Here is an 18,121-nt window from a genome sequence, read left to right on the forward strand (position 1 = left end):
TAACACGTTTTACACACATTTACACAGGGTTTATGTAAGGGCTCGCACAGTGCTCGTGCTTCTGTGGGTGACAGGAGAGACCCACGCTGTCAAACTTTGTGAACACGCCACCGGTTTGAGCAATGACGCTGTTATTTATTAATGGCCACTGAGGCTGTGCTGGCCACACATCAGAGCTGGAAACAGAAACTTCACCCTTCAGCTACTTCAGCGCACAAACCCAGCCAACTACATGCTACACGTTAGTGCCGCGGCACGCTACGCTGTTTTTTAATCGCATGCTCGCGTTTGAAGGTGAAAGCTCGTGAAGGCCTGGCTGACCTAGGCCCAAAGTATAACTCGCAGCAGCTGCGGGGCTGCGATCCCCGGCTGGCCCGGGCCGCCGCTCCCCTCGCTCCCCGCCGCCGCTGCAGCCCCTCAGGGCGGCCCCCGTTACCTGGGCAGCGCCTGCAGCGCCCGGCCCGCCATGGCGGCACCGCTCCCTCACCGGCTCGGCACGGCGCGGCACCGCGCATGCGCGGCGCCCTGGGGGACCAGCGGCGGATCCGCCACCGGCACCGGCACCGGGACCGGCTCAAGAGGGGCGGCCGTCCCTCGCCCCCACCACCAGCCTTTTTCCAGTAGCCAAGGCAGATTCCCTACCTGGGCAGAGAAGGGGTGTTGCTCCCCGTCCTGGATAAGGCCGGGTGGTGTGAGGGCATCTGGTGGTGCAGCTGCTTTGGCAGTGAAATGAGCAATGCCGCGTGTGGCAATAACATCGCCCGTGGTGCTCGAGGTGGGGAAAGTTTGCATTGCCAAACTGCCTTCAGAACTAAACGTCGTGCGTTGGAGCCGCATTTAGGCGGTTTACTATTGGTTTCTTTATTTCTGACCTCCCTGTTTATTACTGGTTTCTTTATTTCTGACCTCTCTTCATGCTTTGCGCCTGAAAGAGCAGACGCGGCTGTGGTGCCCTCACAGCTCCTGACACACGGACAGCGAGTGCGGTGGGATTCAGGATTGCCCTAATGTAACATCCCACCGAGAACTGCTGGTAAAGGTAAATACATTAAGGTTAAGAATTAGCGCTGAGTTACTGTCCCAACAGTAGCTACAGCCAACTCTGAGCTCAAATACAGCCTGTGCGCTCAGCATAGACTCCGAAAGTGCAACTGTGGAAATTGGCTTTTTCAAAAAGAAATATTACAACACTTGGGAATTTATCACGCTAGGAGTCAATTATACAAAATTCACTTCGTTTTCAGTAACTAAGACCATTCCATGAATTTTTTTTAGGCTGACACATGAGACTGATACTGAAAAGACATGATGAACCATGGAGTAAATGACGATACAGTGCATTAAGTTGAAATGTAGCTTCATCATATCTTGGTGGAAAAAGTTCTTAGCATCAGCTACCTTCATTCACATTTGTATTTAAAAGGGGGAAAAAAAAATCTTAAAACCTTTTTAGCAAATTTATTTTGCTGGAAGAAGAAAAAAGTCCTAGCTGTCAGAAGCACTTCCAGAGGAGTCTCCAGAGGGCAACCTTGCTCTTTATTTATAAAATGATTCAGCTTCTGCTTATAACACCGTCATCTGTGTTGGCATTTTCGTTGCAGTGACTCTCAGAGTATATTAAATCTGGTTGTAAAAATTTTAATCAAACTAAATAGTCACCAAAAAAAAAATACAGAACATTTCTGTATTAATGCAGTCTTAGTTTTGAGTCTTGTACAATGTGGACAAAAAATACCTGAGAACAGGACGTGAGGTATTTTTGCACTTGGGAGAATGTCTACTGCAAACTGATTAATTGCAAGAATTCATTAGGTGATCCTGACTCTTCAAACTTTCAACTAAAGGTTATATGATAATCAATGATGCAGCTTATTGGTGTCATCTTGTGTACAGACAGCCCTGTATACTGCTTTGCGTAATTGCAAGTGCCATGCAATTAAATCTAAACCAGGCTAAATGACACTAAATTATCACAGTTGGCAGGCCTGAACCCTTATATACGTATTTTAAAAAAATATTTCTGAGGAGAATTCTGCAGCTCTCATCCAGGCATTACTAATTAGAGTGTTTGATAAGCAGGTAATATTTTTGTTTCTCATTTCCTGTGACTAAAAGACTCTACATTTCACAGACAAATATGAAAAGAACTTTTCTGTGGGATAATTTCTTTGTTAGTGTTGTTGTGAAAATGAAGAAATGGGTGTGTGGAAGCTCGCCTTGGATAAGAGCAGGTGGAGGCTGTTTGAAACCCCTGGAAATCTAACAAATTCCACCTGCACATGGGTAAGGCTGTGATCAGGACATGATCACACGGGATGTCTGTTACTGAAGGTACAAAATAGAAGCTGGTGATCTGATTAATCTTTTACTTATGCTGATTTTGATCTATTCTCCTCCTGTCCTCAGTGTAAATAATTGTGTAAACCCTTTGTGGTCTCCCAGCTGTATGTCTGATTTAGGACACAAGTGAGCCTACTCCTTTGTAAACAATGAAGTAACAGCAAGCCTTGCTTTGAGACAACTGCTGATTTCTCTCCACAGCGCTGATATTGAATTTATGCTTAATATTGTCTTTAAATGCTTTCCTTTTTTTTTTTTTTTTCTTTTAAAGTAATTTTTAAGAAGAAGGGGTGGTAACAGAAGAGCCATCTTCACTGAGCTTTCATTTTTAAACCTCCTGGTGATGGCTTGAATTTACCTGTAGGTTTTTTTTAGGGGCAGGGAATTCATAGGTGTTAGAAAATTGCTGTTTTTTCACAGCCATTTAGCTGACTGCAGTCCTGTCCAAAAAGCAACTCAGATATAATCCTGTTTTGCAATAGTCCTCCTGCACACCCTATTTTTTTTCAGAGTGGAATATCAAGGTGAAAATGCTTTCTAAAAATTAAATAAGAGTTCTCTAAGTGGAAAAAGAATGAAAATAATGGAGTTGCCTGAGAATAAGCAGAATTAGATGACCTTCAACCTGGGAGTTTATGGATTATTTTACTATTGGCAAAGAGGGCTGCACAATCCTGGATGGGAATTGAGAGTGTCTAAATGCAATAGCCAGAAGGATAAGCAGGTTGTAATTCCTCCCCCTGAAGAAATTTCCTGGCAGTGCATTCAGCAGGTTTGAAAAGAGAAAACAAGTTGCAGACTGTAGGAGGTCTTTGGAGCTGAGCAGATGTTTTCAGGTTGTTTCTGGTTTGGTTTTTTTTTTTGTTCCTTTTCCAGAAAAGCATATAACTTTAGGATGTGGGAGCTCTTGCTCTCAAGGATTCCAAAAGCAGCTCAGCTGCATTTTGTGTGCCACCTGTGCACCTCTAGTTAACCATTAATTTGTGCCTTGCATTTGCCTCTGAGAGCTCCCAGAGTAGTTGGCCAAGACCAGATAATAAATGGTACAAGTACTTCATCATGTCCCATGCTGCTGATTCCAGGTTTGCTGTAAATCCAAGTTTTTGCTCTGCTGGTCTAACAGCTGGCACCTCACTTCTGTATGTGTGGGTAGTGCCTGCCTCCTTACAGCATGTGAAGGTTAAGGGAAAATGAGTCTGGGAAGGTTTGAGGAAGAGAATGGGAATATTTCCAGTTCATGCCTGCTAACTGGTTATTACTGTGCTGACAAACAATCCTCACATTGTTGTTTCTCAGTCCAGACTCAGTTGACAGCCCTCTAAAACAGGTGACACAGGCTGAAATTTCCTCCTGCCAGCTTGGGTATTTAATAGTAAAGGCTCAGGTCTGCCTCGTGTTCCAGGGACATGACTGAGAGCAGAACTAGACTTAAAATAAGCAGAAAACTAATCTCTAACAGCATGCCAACCCCAGGAAAGGACTGAAACACCCATGTAATGTGGAGAAATAAATTTTTGCTTTTGTCTGTAACCTGAGTAATCTTGTGTGAACAGTGTGCCTTCACAGGGCTTTTGGTCAGAGACCTTTCAGATAATGCATTCACACAACATCTGATGTCATAGATTTGGGATGAGGGCATACAGCTAATGGCATGCAGTAGTGAATTTCTTCTGCAATAAGAAAGTGGGTGAAGGAGGGAAAAAATCAACTATTATTTTTCCCTTTTTTTTTTTTTTCTTCACCGGTTAATTTACATCTTAGCGGGGAACTAGAAAGTGTTTGGAAAAGGCTGAAAGCAAATCCATAATGAAACTGTGTGAGCGAAGTAGTTTTCATTTTCTTTTGGCCTCAGAGAGCACCTTGGAAGGCGTGGGAGTGACTGGGTGCCGCTGCAGATGCTGCCGTGCAGATGAGACAACGAGAGAGGCTCCAAGCGAGGTCCATCCAGCAGTGAGTTCCTGTCCTCCCACCACCCCGGCTTAGGCTTAGCACTCGTGCTGCAGCCACCCTGCCAGAGCCCCCTGGGTGAGACGGGACCCTGGGCAAACACCCTCCTACATTTTTCTTCCCTGCTGCCACAAGCAATCTGTCACTCCTCTCCCCGAACCACCCTCCACCTACGTACAAAGCCATAACTGTAAGGAACGCCCTCTTCCCTCCTCCTTTTCCTCCCCACGAGCCTGTTCTCCGTGGGTGAAAAATGCTATCTTCCCAGAGATCTGGTCACCCCCGACTTTGGCTTTGAGACCCAAGCTGCTTGATACCTTTTAGGACTACAGCTTGGAAAGCTCTGCTTGCAGATCTATTGTGTTCGTTTTTCAATTGCATATAATTGCACATGTGCAGGTGGGAAGGGGCTATTTGCTTCCCACTCGCTTTGATACGCCTCCCTTCCGAAGAGGACCCGCTTCCTTCCCTTTCTGCTCTCAGCCTCCCACGCATTTAGCAATGAGAAATGCTGCAGAAAACTGACCAGCTACCAAGCCGCCCACCTGAGGAGGAGGAGCACCAGCAGCAGCAGCACATTTCTCTCGCTCTCAGCTTTTTAAACACAGTTAAAAAGAGCTGTAGCGTGGGTGGAAGTAGCTGTAGGGAGTGTGTGTGGGAATGGGGCTAGAGGAAAGTGCATTTTTTTCTTGGTAGGACAGTTAACTTCTAGTGGACCAAAAAAATACCCCAAAGATATCTCACTGCTGAGGGTGTCTTTGGCTGTATAATTAGTTCTTGAGTTTCCCAGATCTGGAAAGGATGAAGCAGGGAATGAAGCAAGTGATGGCAGGGAAGCTTGCCTTCCAGACTTCAAGAGTCTGCTTAGCAAATGATATCTGTATTGCATCTCGTTGTGTCATCACGTCTGCTGTTCTGCTCTCAATGTGTGTGCTTCATTCTGGGAGAGTCAGAGCTGTATGTAGGAAGAGAAAAAGGCTTGTGGTTGTCACACCATGTGGGTCTTTATTTCAAAATAGTGTCCCTGTTGGACCTCTTGAAATAGCACTGTCCCAGAATATCAGTTAATTCAAGATTTACTCTGTGTGCTTCTATAAGAAATTAAAATCAAGATTATTTGTGTTAACTGGTTGTTACTTGAGGTGCTTTGCTTGCATTGAAAATAGGAGTGGAACTAGTAAGGAAGACAGAACTTCCAAGACTGTGGTATAGAGTGCAAAATTGTAGTGCTGTTTCTTAAAAAATCTCTCTGTAAGACTCCAAGATCCAAGGATCCCCAACAGCTGTGAGTTTCTGACTTGGTTTGACTTGGCTACCTGAAATACAGATCTTAGAATAGATAATCCTCCTCAAAGTTGTCCTAACACGAGTTAGTTGCACACATTCTTCTCGAGCCAAAACTCTACCCCTATATTGGTTTTGACTAGGTTTCTCACCAGCATCAGAATTTCCATATGTGTTACTGATGCAGAATCTTATCTCAGGATGTGGTCTTTAATGATTCAGAGATGCAATAACAGCCAAAAAATGAAATTTGATTCTGAAAGTATTGGAGATCCCTGAAAAAAATATTGTGCAGGACATGTAATTTTCTCCTGTGACTAGAAGCCTCAAGCCTGGGAAGTGGCCTCACTGACTTCAGTGCCTTCCTCCACAGACTATCTCCTGTAGCTCTGGAAATTTTACCTTGGAGTTGGAAGGCAAATGTAGGCATAATTTTTAGGCTCAGAAACAAAGGAAGTTATGAATAAGCCTAATTAACAGAATTGCATATGACACAACAGACAGATCAGCTGATGGACTTGTGCTAGCAAGAGGCAGAGCCCTATCAATGGAGATGTAACCTTAATTGAACTAATTATCCTGGTGTTTTAAAAGTCTTATTTATGAATGGTGAATAATATTTTAAGTATATCCCTCTAACCTTCCACTGAGTCTTAGGTAGCTAATAATTACAATCTACTGGAATTACATATCCAGCCTGAGGAGGAACAATATTCCAAATATTGAGTTCATGTCACTTGACTGATTTACTTTAAAACATTGCAGTAATTCCTTTTTCAGTAGCATTTTGAAGCACTATTGGCCTGCTTGTAATTCTACCTCATATTTAGCATTGGTTCAGTTAACTTTGGAGGTAGTGCTTTTCATACCTTTTATATCAATGAATGTACATCAGATTTTAAATGCAGATTATATGCTTATCTTGCCAACTACCATTAGCCTGAAATTTTTCTTCTATGATCTATCTGTGGTGGTAGAATTATATTATTTGAGAAGCAGTAAAAAAGTTTAAAAAAAAAAAGAGGAAAAATTGCCCAAACATTTATAATCATTAAAAATCTATTTTAGGAGCTCAGTTCTGCGTGTAAGATTCCTCTTGGCCTCCCTGTTTTGCCTGATGTTCAGCTGGAATGTCATACACTTTGGGCTTGAACCATCTGCTTCCTTCTCAGGGGTCATAGTGAATGACTAGTTACCTATTTTGTCTCCATCAGAATCATAGTGAATTAAGCACAAAAGCATTTGATGCTAATTAGTACCTTCCTGGCAGACCAGGGAATTGAGCACCTCAGATGTTTATTTTAAGAATTGTTTTCTCTAAATTAAAGTGAGGCTCTTCAGCAGGGAAGTTTGGCTGACAGTGTCACAGTCAGTATCTAATTAAATGGATATGGTGTATTCAAACCTTTCTGTGTTTCTAGTCTGGCACCTCACACAAGTATTATTTTCACTTGAAAAGATCTACATTTTGTTTCAAAAGTCAATATTAAAAATATTTTTCAAAATTTATTTCTGTTTTATTTCATCCTGGAGTACAGTGAAAACTGATCATAAAATACCAACTTGAGCATTGCCTAGGGAAAGATATCTCACTTATTGCCACAAATGATGCAAAGGACAGCAGAGCAGAGGGGAGAACTTTAAAATGAGGGAAAAAATAGGTCAGTAGAATAAACAGAGGCCTTTAAGCTATTAAATAAGCATCTATCACTCACTGCTGCAGATACATTCTGTTCAAAGTATAAATTATTAGTGTCCAATATAGGGTAATAATGAATTTCAATGCAACTCAATTTATCAGCTCTGTGTATAATGATTAACCTGGCAGAAGGATGTGTAGCAAGTCAGAAGGAGAAGTGTTTGTCTTTGCTTTGCTTTTTTTGGTGGTTTGTTTTTTGGTTTTTTTTTTCAAGAAAGAAATATGGTCACCCTGGATCATAAACAAACTTGCAATGGCAGTGACAGGGACAGAGTACTTGGTTCCTTGAGCACTTATTGAGTGGATATACTTCCCTAGGGATATAGTGCTCAGTGAAGAAAGGCAGTGGCAGGGCACAACATAGATTTAAATTGTTTCAAAGGAAAGACATGATTTCTAGTCTCATTAGCTCCTCCCTGTAATCTCAGTCTTGCATCTGCTCCATGGATTTCATGGTGCCACTGGTTCTCCTGTCCAGAGCCAGCCACTCCATCACCCTCTGTGTCTCTACAACAGCAGGCTGGGACAGGGGCTCACACTGCTAACAGCTCTGGATGGGAATATATATAATTACTTCAGAAATGACATGGAACTCAAGGTGATTGAGTCATATTTTGACACACCTCTGTCTGCCAGGAAAAATGCAGGCACTCCCTTATAGAGCTGTTGCTAAGAGCACTTCTTCAGGCTCTAGGAGTGAGAAGGTGCTTTATTGTACAGTTAGCTGCAGGAGTTAACAGCAGGGTTTCAGTCTGGGCCCTGCCAAGAAATTAAAGCATGTAATTAAAGGCTGTGCTTCTGCCTAGGAGATGTTGCACCATGTAGAATTAGTTTGAGACACTATTCTGTAAATGTAAGACCTTTGAAATTTTATTGGCATTTGTAGCCTAAAAAATAAGAGAAAGTCCTGGCTAAAGTCCAGCACTAAGACAAAACATCTTTTGTTTGTTCTATGCTAAATTAAAATAATTTCGTAAGAAAGCAGAGACTTTATGTAAAAAAAAAAAAAAAAAAAAGAGAGAGAGAAATCCATTTTCAGTTTGAAATGTTAATGGAATTTTTTTCCCCATGACTGAGCAGGAGAATCATGAAACACATTTGATCTGTTCATTTCCTTTCCTATGTCACCACTAGCATCCATAGCTTTTGTGAGTCTTTTGGAATATTCACCATTGATCAGTTACCTTCCTAGTAAGACACAGCTGAATTTTGCAGGTACAGCTGTCTGTCACCTCAATTACAACAGCAACATACAATTTTCAGCATTATTTCAAATAGTCTGAAGAAGCAGGCAGTGAGAAATGATTTTGTTGCTTTTTCACTATTCTATTTTAGTTCTCACTTCTGTGAAGTAAAGAAAGTCATCTGTTTCATTGTAATATCAACATTAACCTTTTAGTTGACACAGTAGGACACCATACACTGGTGATAACAAATGGCATCTTGTCATTGCTCCTATTAGTGAGCTAAAACATAAATATAGTTTATCTATATGTTTGCAGTGCATGTACCAGTGAAAAGCCACATAGTACAATGACCCAGGATTATGGGATCCAGAGGAAGAAGGTTCAGATGCTTTGAATTTCTGTGTTGCTTTACAAATCAACACATGGAATATATTTTCCAGTAATATCTTAAAGAAAACTGTTCTGTGAACTGTTACAAAGTGATATTTTAAAGGGTCTATGTTACAAGGGATGTATGCTTTTTCTTTCCAAGCAAATAATTTGACCATGGCTTCACATGTGAGCCTATAACTCTGCCACCTGTCAGCTGTTACCCAGAAGGAAATGAGCCTATTTTTTCAGCATAGGACAAACAAATCCTCTATGTACTAAAATGTGCTCACTCAGCCACACTCCTTTCCCCAGGAATCTCTCAATTTATCTTTTCTTCTGAGGAAATTTCCCACCTATCTAAGAATTTCCCACCTTCTTTTTAAGTAAAAAAAAAAAAGCTTAATATTTATATTTACAGAAGTAAAAAGCCCCAAACTCCATCATGTTCTCCAGTATGTCATTTCAGGTGCTTGTAAGATATTTGCAGTCATCTGTCTGTTTCCCAGGGACTCATTTCTTTTGTTAGTTATTCCCAGTAATCAGTCATAGTGCTTGTAGGTACCATAATTACTCACCACAGAACGACTGCAACAACGGGTTGTGACTTTGTCACTGCAGAGTAACAACCAGAGCAGTTCTCTCTGGAAAATGTGTGCTAATTCTGGAAGGTGGAGGAAAACATTCTCCCTTCAAGACGTGACTTCAACACCCAGAAACTTGACTGCAGTGACCCCTACTGTGTAACCTTCACTTTTCCTGTTCAAGAGGAGGAGCTCTTTGCAGATCTGCTATAATCTTTCACACCAATCTAATACATAGAACGTGAGTACTGTATATTTATCTACTGTATATTTATCTCAGAAAAAACCTGTAGTTCAGATATGTTTCAAAGAGCTTTAGCTCAGGGGATAGCTAAATTGAACTTTTAGTTCACTTTGTGTCTCCCTTTCCCGGATAGGCCTGGGTTAATTAGTAACCAACCTTCCAATATCCATTTCCTCCTGTTGCACCTTTTCTGTATAAACGGTGTATATTTGTTCAGCCTCTGTTGTTGCAGGATCATCCCCACCCTGCTCAAGTCCAAAGGTTTACCACTTTTGTTTAGCTCATAGATTTAAAGATGAGTAAGACAGGTTTTGTAAACTAATTACTGCATTCTATTTTAGTGACACTGCATGGACTTAAAATTTGGTGCTGTTGGACCAAAACTTAAAATATATTGCAGTTTGAAGTATTTTAAATTCTTTTCCAGTAATTACTATCTGGAATTCTAGTTTATGTTTAAATTACTAATTTAGAAAGTGAGACATACGAGGTAGACAGACAACCTATGTGTCATGTGCATTTGTGTCTATCCACATTTTCGTTTTTGCCAATGAAAATTATAAATAACACAGTTTACTGGAGAATTTTCAAGATTACAAGTCTTACTTGTGAGAGTGCTGTCTGAAGGGTTTTTAGGCATCAGGAGGGCTGATTCACAATTGTACTCCATAGCGTTTAGTTTAATTGTTTAACTTTTGTATTCCACTTCAACCTGAACAACAAAACCCCCCTACAGTTCAGAGCTGATGGCATTTGCACTCTCTGCGGTTATGTTATATTCAGCACACATGCTACAAAGAAAGAAGAAACTGAGACCTTAGGCTTTCCTTAACATTCCCTGCTGTTCCTGCAGTAGCCAAGGAAGACACAAGGAACATTTGACTACAGCTTTTCTGACTTAGATACAGATGATGACAAGGAGGGGCCAGCTGCTGATAGCTTGCTCTGGCTTCTCCTTCTGTCACTCAGGTAGGAAATGCTGCTGCTTTAAATAAATTAGAATGGCTCTGCCATTCTGGAATAGGAAAAATTCTTTCCCAATTCAGTACATCTGTAAACTATTTTTAAAGCAATATATGAGGGTTAGTAACACTTACTACATGGTAGCTGAAGGAACTGCAGGGCTCATGAAACCACGTGTGGCCCAAAGGGGAGCTGCAAAACCTTGAAACATTTAATTATAAGAATGTAAGATGTTTTCAAAATACCAATTTCAAAACCGGAAGGGGAAATAAATTGTGATATAAAATTTTTGAGAACTATTAATTTATTGTTATTCTAGTATCTTGTATTTGTTCCCCAGAAGATTACAGGTCTTGGAAAGTAAAAATCCAGTAAACTGGGGCTTTTTCTTCTATGCATGTTTTTTTGCTGGCACTTTACAAACCTTTTGCATCCACAAGTATCTTTACAAGTTTTGGACAGGTCTCCTCGTAGCTTCATTTGATGTTTTGCTTTCCATGTAGGAGAAGAAAGAGTAAATAAATTTGCTTCCTCCAATTCAGGACTTTTTAGATCTGCTATATCCCAGCTAATTAGCCTCTTTATGTGACTGGCCAATGCTAGACTACTCAGCTGTTTCAGGCAGAGAAATAAGTCCAAACTTCTGAGCATCCTTCCTGGAACTTTTCTAACACTAACATATTCTTTTTGAAAGGAGGAGAACATCCTGATTTTTTTCTTTTTCTGTAAATCTTACAAAATCCATGTCTGAATTTCTCTACATTTGAAAAAAATAAAACCGTATATTATGCTAAAATAGAATTATTCCTTACTTTGCTATTGGTTTTGCACATATAATTTTTTTTCCTTCCTCATAGGTGCTTTGACAGTTTTAAACCTTCTGGTAACAAACAGTTAACAGCATGCTGTAGCAATACAAGAAATCCTCAGGGAGCTAGGTTGTACTTCCTAAAAGCAGATAAAATCATCCAACTCTGCAGGCAACAGGCCTTTACTCAACTATTTATAGAGCTATTTATAGGGGAAGAGAAGGGAAAGAAAAAAAGGAATTAGTAAATGACTTTAAAAAGCACAGGTACTTAGAATTCATAGTTGATGTGCTGATTTAGGAAGTCAGGAGATATGACAGAAAAAGGATAAGGAATGTTATAATAGTGTTACATAGACAAAGACTATTTCTTTCTACTGTTGTCACCCTCCTGTGGTTTGGATTTTTTTTTCTTTTCCCACCCAGCCATTTCAAAGGCATATCCTTGCAATGACGCATCAGTTTTCTGTCTGCTTGAGGTTTAGAAATAGCTGAGCTGTTATAAATAGATGGCAATCTGCAAGAGACTAAGACAATGGAAATACTGTAAAAGCTTCGCTGAAAAATTTAGAGGTGGATTGAGATTCCAGCTGTCTCCTTGAGTAGAAGTGCTCAGTTTGAAATGGTTTATTAACCACTGCAGAGGAAACCGTGCTCTCTGTGCAGCAGGGAGGAGCAGCCAGGTGGAACCAGGTGGCACTTTCTGTCACGGTGCCAAGCAGAGACTGACGTCCAGCCCGGTCCCCTGGGAGCTCTCAGGTCAATGACGTGAGAAGGAGGCACTTTGCCGTTCCTCACTGCAAGGCTAAAACACTTTCATACGCTGTAGAAACACTAAATCAGAATGTTTAATCTTCACATCACAGCTTTTCTGGCAGTACCTGTATACTCTGAATTGATAGCATTGTCAAGTTTGCTCCTTTTTTCCACTTTGCCTCCAAAACACCTTAACTTTAGTGAGGTGTTGTAGCATATGGTTGAAAGCTTGACCTTGTCTAATAAGGCAGTGAAAAAATCAGAGCTGGGAAACAGTTCAATATCCCTTTGTTTCTGCTTGAGAAATTCCTGTGTAGGGTCGTTTAGATCCTGCCAACACTTCCAAACAGACTTTGGAAAAACCAGTAGCTGTCCTGCACTGAAACCTGATACCTGGGAGTGGTGTTATTCCCCCAGTGATGTACAAATAGCTGAGGTCCATTTTCTTATACTTGACTATATATTTCTGTTAGAGAAAGATGCTTGGGTAACTGTGGAAAAAATAAGACATTAAATGGAAGGAACAAACTTTCCCAAAGGTATGTTTCTGCCTTAAAGAGGAGCTGCTTCCAGGTTATATCACAGTAGCTATATCATGGCAACTAGCTTAATATCAGCTATCCATTCTCAATCCTTGCCAAACACAAACCACTAATGTAGGACCTGGTCTTTGCCTGAAGTCTGTCCCCAGCTGTTGTAATAGAATTTTAGGCCAGTACACACTGCAGAATCAGGTCCTTCAAACCTAAATTAGCTTTCTAAAACATACACATACGTTGTTGTTTTTTTCACTGCCAATAATTTTGGTTCCAGGTTTGGAAAAGAACCATTGCTGTGGAAGAATCCCATGAATTTATTAATGAGCTCAGTAAGTATGTAACTATTAATATCTTCTGAGATTTTGTTTGTCTTATTTTTATCTTCTGTTTCAGACTCTGAAATAAACAGATGTTCTGAAGCTTTCCACTGAGAACACTACAATATGCTGTCTTAAATACATTGTGATAACTGGGATATTGCAGGAAACAAGTAAATAGCTGTGTACAGTATTTCTGAAACAATTTGTATCTTCACATGAAGTACTCTATCTCACATTCCACTCATAGCCCTAAAAAGAAAACATCTAAAATATTTCTTGCATGCTATTAAATATTTTTTCTTTTCAACTAGAAAAGAGAATAATAAAATGGAAAAAAAAAGTAACTTTGTCCTCTAATATTAAAAGAGAGCATTAAATCTGCTATTACTATTTCATGGCATGACTAAACATAGTTTACCTGCCCTAAGCACATTTTCAATAGCTGAGTCCTTCAATTTGTCAAAAAAGTTTCTATTTATTTCACAATCACTTTTGATCAGAGACACTGCTTCAAGCCCCAGTGTAACTGAAGTCTGTAGCAATCCTCTTACTGAGACTTAAGTACTCAGGTCCTTTGTTCTTCACAGTGAGGATATAATCTCCAGAGTCTGAGAAGGGCATCAGTAAATTGCTCATTGTTTTCACACTTTGGGAGGAGGGACCCATTTGAGATTCACCTAGAAACTAAATTCAACTACTAATATTGCTTGGATGTTCTCCTATTAACCAAGAAATTAAGAGATCAACCCATCAGTTATGTTGGAGGTCCTGAGAGGAAATAAAGGATAAAAAAGATCAATATGCTTTCTGGGGAAAGAGGCTAGATGGCTTGGCTAACTGTGACTCCCTTCAGTATGAAAAGTCACATTTACAAAGCTGCATTGTAGAAGATCTGAATTTAACCAGGGAGAGAAGACTACATGGCTGCACTTGCATCTCATTAAAACAAACAAACGAAAAACAGGTGAAAAGTGCTCTGAGTTATCACCTTTTTTTTTTAAGCCATATAAATTGTGAGAGCTAATCTTTGTATTAAAAGAGAAGAACATGGAGTGCTGTGTAAAATCTAAAGTATTTGTCTTGACTAGTCTTTCCATATGTAGAATATGGAACCTCAATTAAGAATTATTTTGGTCAGGGAATATTTTGCCATGCAGGTATGGTATTTCCTTTAAAAGCTATTGTCAGAAATTTTTTTTTTTTAAAAATGAAGAACTCAAATTCCCATTGACCTCAAGTCAATGACTAGTAATTAGGAAGGCAGGGATCTCTGACCCTACATGCACTTCTTGTGTAAAGGACAATAATAGTAAAGAATTTCTTGTTTGAATGCTGGTATTTGCTCAACCCCTTGCTCTCAGAGGGGACAGAAGGAAGTTCCTAGGGATTAGAGAGCAGTGGTCGGTTTGCTGTCCCTTGGTCACATACCTGCAGTCATCAAACACATGAGGCTCAGTAGGGACTTGGTATGCTGAGAGCACAGCATAAAATCCATACATTTGTTTTACTAAAGTCATGTAGAAGCAAGGACTCATTGTGCAAGGACATAGTGGGCAGAGGAGGTAGGAGGATGTGTCATATTTTTAGCTGCTTTGCCTGCCCCACTCATTTTGCATTTTAATTTTAACATTTCTAGTGTTTATTTAGAATAAGATGCATGTGGGAGCTATCCTTGTAAGTTTTAAAACTTGGATTTTTTTTCTGGGGACACCAGAGGTCTGGCCAGTTAAGCTTCCTTCCCTCTGTGAAGACAGGTCAATGGAGAATTCATTGCAGGTTCAGTGGGTAAATTGCATAAATTGTCTCTAGCTCCTGCCCTGACTACAGGGTCAGCAGGGCTTTGCACACTTCCCAGTCTGGAGGGTCATGACAGGATCAAGGACGTCATATTTTTGCATCTATTCAATGGCACCAATGTTGTCAGCAGCCCAACTTAAACATTTACTCTATGGACAGCAAAACCAATGAAGCTGTATTTCCTATGGGTTTGTGTATTTGTATTTTTACAAATGCAAATTCCTTGCACTCCTTTGTGTCACCACTTTAAATGTCCCACCTGTTCCCTCTCCTTTTTCTCCAGTTCCCTCCTCTGTTCCCTTACCTGCCTCCCAAGTTCTTCACTGCTGCTCAAGCACAAACAGTGATTCACTGGGCACTGTGGAGATCCTGCCCTGGAATTTCCTCTCGTGGAGGGCACCGACTTGCCTTTCTTTTCTGCACTGTGTTGTAGGAACACACTATGTTGTAGAAGCTTAATATTTGTGCCCACTAAATTTAATACCTGCCAGTGGGTTCAAAGGTCTTGAGGTGAGGAAAGGTTGATTACGTTATAAGCAGACACCATGCAAAGACAAACTTGAATTCAAGGAAAAAAACGAAAAGGCCTATCCAGTAGGAAAAAGTTGGTGTATACACACACTGTAAAGACAGTCACAGTATACACAATTTCTGTCTTTGGTTTTGTGCATTGCTCTCCCTTTGCTTCTAAAAGTGTTAGATTAAAATTCAGAGGAACAGAATGCCCTGCCAAACCGGACAGACCACTGCACTACTGGTTGTCTTGCTGGCTGTGAATATTTTGTCCTTGGTTACCATTAACATTGCTGCAGCTGTGTATGATTTGCTGATTCACTTGGTGACTGTTTCTCAGTTCCTCTGTTGGGATTTTTCTCTAACTGGTAACATAAATGCTTTTAGTCTTTGAAGAAGTAAGGAAAAGTCACACTGTTCCTCACACTAACTGAAAGTCTTCCCAGATTTACCTTGGGATATGTACAAACTGTTGTATTACAAAGAACTTCCACAAGAGGAAGAAATGAAAGTCATAGTTGCTTTAATATAACGCCTCTCCTAGCAAAGGATCAATTAAAAAAAGTAGTTTTCATGTTATGCAAAATATACTAAAGGTCTCATGGAAAGGAAAGCTTTTCTGTTGACTTCATTGTATTCTGGAGCAAGTCCTAGCAGCATAAATCTCACCTTCAACTTATCTTTCTAATCTGACTGATGTAAATGTTGTTTTGTTTGGGTTTTTTTTTTGGCTCAGAGTTAAAAGCTGCCAAAGCATAGCAGAATATTTTGTATCAACCAGAAATTCTTGATTTCAAAGTACAGTTCCAGCATATTAAAGAAACCAGTAAGTTTTTCTAAACATGAAAATTTATCTTCCTAGAAACCATATTTGCTTTATTTCCCCTCTAACCTAAGGAACAAATCATAGAGTCAGCTGACACCACCTTGTCCTTTTCAAGCAAAGTTTACTATGTTTAGCTGTGTGCAGTCCTAGCACATATTCCTCTATTCAAAGAGCATTTAAATAATCAATATTTTAAAAATTTCATTTAGGAAATGACCCTGGCACCTCTGGGGCCAAGTAGAAGGAAGGGGTACGATCACAATGCGAGTACTTAAAAACACAGCTACAAGAAAAGGAAAAACATAGCTCCAAGCGAGGCTGCAGAAGATGGTCACATTCCTAGTGTGATGGGCAACAGTGAAGTTACCAGACATTAGAGAAAAACTGCTTTTAAGGCTTCAGTAAGTGTAGTCTGTGACTACAAAGATCTGCTTTTCCTTTTTAGTTCACAAACAATGACTGCAAATTATTTTAATTACATGTTCTCCCTAAAAGCTTTTGTAGTAATTTGCCAGAATAGTCTCCATCAAGATGAAATAATTTCGTTTGGATCTGGTTTATTACAGTGACGTTTTTTAATGAAACCCCCAGTACATGAGCTGATAATTGTCTGTCTCTGAATTCTGCAAGATTACAGGAGGCCTGCACTCCTGGTCTCAGACGTGGTTTCTCTTTGTGGTTAATTGGCCGTGGGGGAGATTCTCAGAGATGACAAGTTCTGAAAATCCTTCCAGAGACAGATGATAAACAAGCCTTCTCCTGCCCCAGGTCATCTCCCACAGGAAATTCAGTTTTTGTCTCCTGCCTCCTTCAGGAGAAACCTTTACTGTAGAGGTAGGCAGGATCTTAATGGGATGCTGTCTTCAAGGGTGGGTGAATCCACATCCAGAGACCGTGCCCCACTGGTATGTGACTGTGGCAGGGGAACAACCTGGAGAGAGCATTGCTTTCCATGCTGGATGAAGTCTCTTTCACTACGGTGAGAACTCAGATTAAATGGGTCAAATGCCTGTCGTGCCTCTGTTTCTGTTTGTCTGCCTCAATCATGCAAACTTGTGGTTTTCTCTCAATTTCTTCCCTTGGGCAAAATAATGCAAATTATATTTTATTCTTTGAAAAAGGGGGATCCTCCCTCAGAAGAGGGAGGTGCAAAATAAGATGCAAGTAGTAATGTGATTGTTCTGTGGTATCCCAGCTAACGATGTCTGCAGTCAGGTCATTGTCGTGGGCAGAAGCTGCCGTGCTGTGCCACTGGGAGACATGGCCAGTGGAGCTTGCTCACTTTAGCGACTTGCTTGGACTAGGGCCCGGTGTGAAGAACACCATCATTTGAACTTAATCCTCAAACAGCTTCAGGACCTCCTGTTCGGTTCACGGCTGATAAAACACCCCAAATCTCTGGCTGGCCTTTCACTTCGTGACTATTCCCCTTCTTTAGTTTAACACTAGTGACCTTTTGATATTGCAGCACGACTCAGCTATTGCTCAGGAGTTGTTACCCTCCCCTCCCTTTTTCTGCCTCAGTAATTAGTGTGGGGGGAAGTTTATGTTGTTGTTTTAAACATTGAAGCGATTTTATTTGCGTGCAAGCCTAGAAACAGCGTTCCCGAAGAGTGATGCCAGTGGCTGTGAAAGGCACTACGGTAATTAATTCTTTATGCTGTAATACGCGTTTGGGACTTGTGAGGAGCGGGCAGCGCCGCGAATGTCATTCGGCTGTTGGGGCGCACGAACGCTGCCCCAGCAGTGCTTTTAAGGCCGAGGCCCTGCCCGTGTCCCGGCAGAGGAGCACGCAGCCCGTGAGTGGATCGCCCGTGCCTGTGCGGGGCACCCCGGGCCTGCACGGAGGCGTTGCCGGGCGGGTGCGCGGCCCCCCCGCGGCGGGGCGGGGGGCGGCTCCGTCCCTCCCCGCAGCGCCCCTGCGCGGCGGCGGCGGCGCGGCCCG

The 18,121-nt window shown here is 41.1% G+C and overlaps 2 protein-coding genes across 3 annotated transcripts in view; one reads left to right on the plus strand and one right to left on the minus strand.

Moving 5' to 3' along the window:
* Nucleotides 1-773, minus strand: part of HIBCH (3-hydroxyisobutyryl-CoA hydrolase) — a 38,303-nt gene extending 37,530 nt beyond the window's left edge. Inside the window, exon 1 of one of the 2 annotated variants that reach the window (XM_014880915.2) lies at nt 643-773. In XM_014880915.2, the coding sequence (XP_014736401.2) occupies nt 643-758 (116 nt within the window). In that variant the 5' untranslated portion in view covers nt 759-773. Of the gene's footprint in view, nt 1-436; nt 528-642 lie in introns of those variants that run through there. The other variant, XM_014880916.2, reaches the window with a different exon arrangement.
* Nucleotides 528-17,148, plus strand: LOC148223152 (uncharacterized). The gene is made up of 5 exons (XM_088167784.1): nt 528-775; nt 938-2,283; nt 4,193-4,290; nt 12,995-13,049; nt 15,121-17,148. The coding sequence occupies exons 2-5, from the start codon at nt 2,280-2,282 to the stop codon at nt 15,294-15,296; spliced, it is 333 nt and encodes a 110-aa protein (XP_088023910.1). The 5' UTR covers nt 528-775; nt 938-2,279; the 3' UTR covers nt 15,297-17,148.
* The last annotated feature ends 973 nt before the right edge of the window (nt 17,149-18,121 follow it).

This window comes from Sturnus vulgaris, chromosome 7 (assembly GCF_052056855.1).
Source record: "Sturnus vulgaris isolate bStuVul1 chromosome 7, bStuVul1.hap1, whole genome shotgun sequence".
NCBI lineage: Eukaryota > Metazoa > Chordata > Aves > Passeriformes > Sturnidae > Sturnus > Sturnus vulgaris.

Coding starts and splice junctions, on each gene's coding strand:
- LOC148223152 (XM_088167784.1), top strand. Junction 4,291..12,994: donor CAAGCGAGGTCCATCCAGCA/GTGAGTTCCTGT, acceptor TTTTGGTTCCAG/GTTTGGAAAAGAACCATTGC. Junction 13,050..15,120: donor TGAATTTATTAATGAGCTCA/GTAAGTATGTAA, acceptor CTTTTTCTCCAG/TTCCCTCCTCTGTTCCCTTA.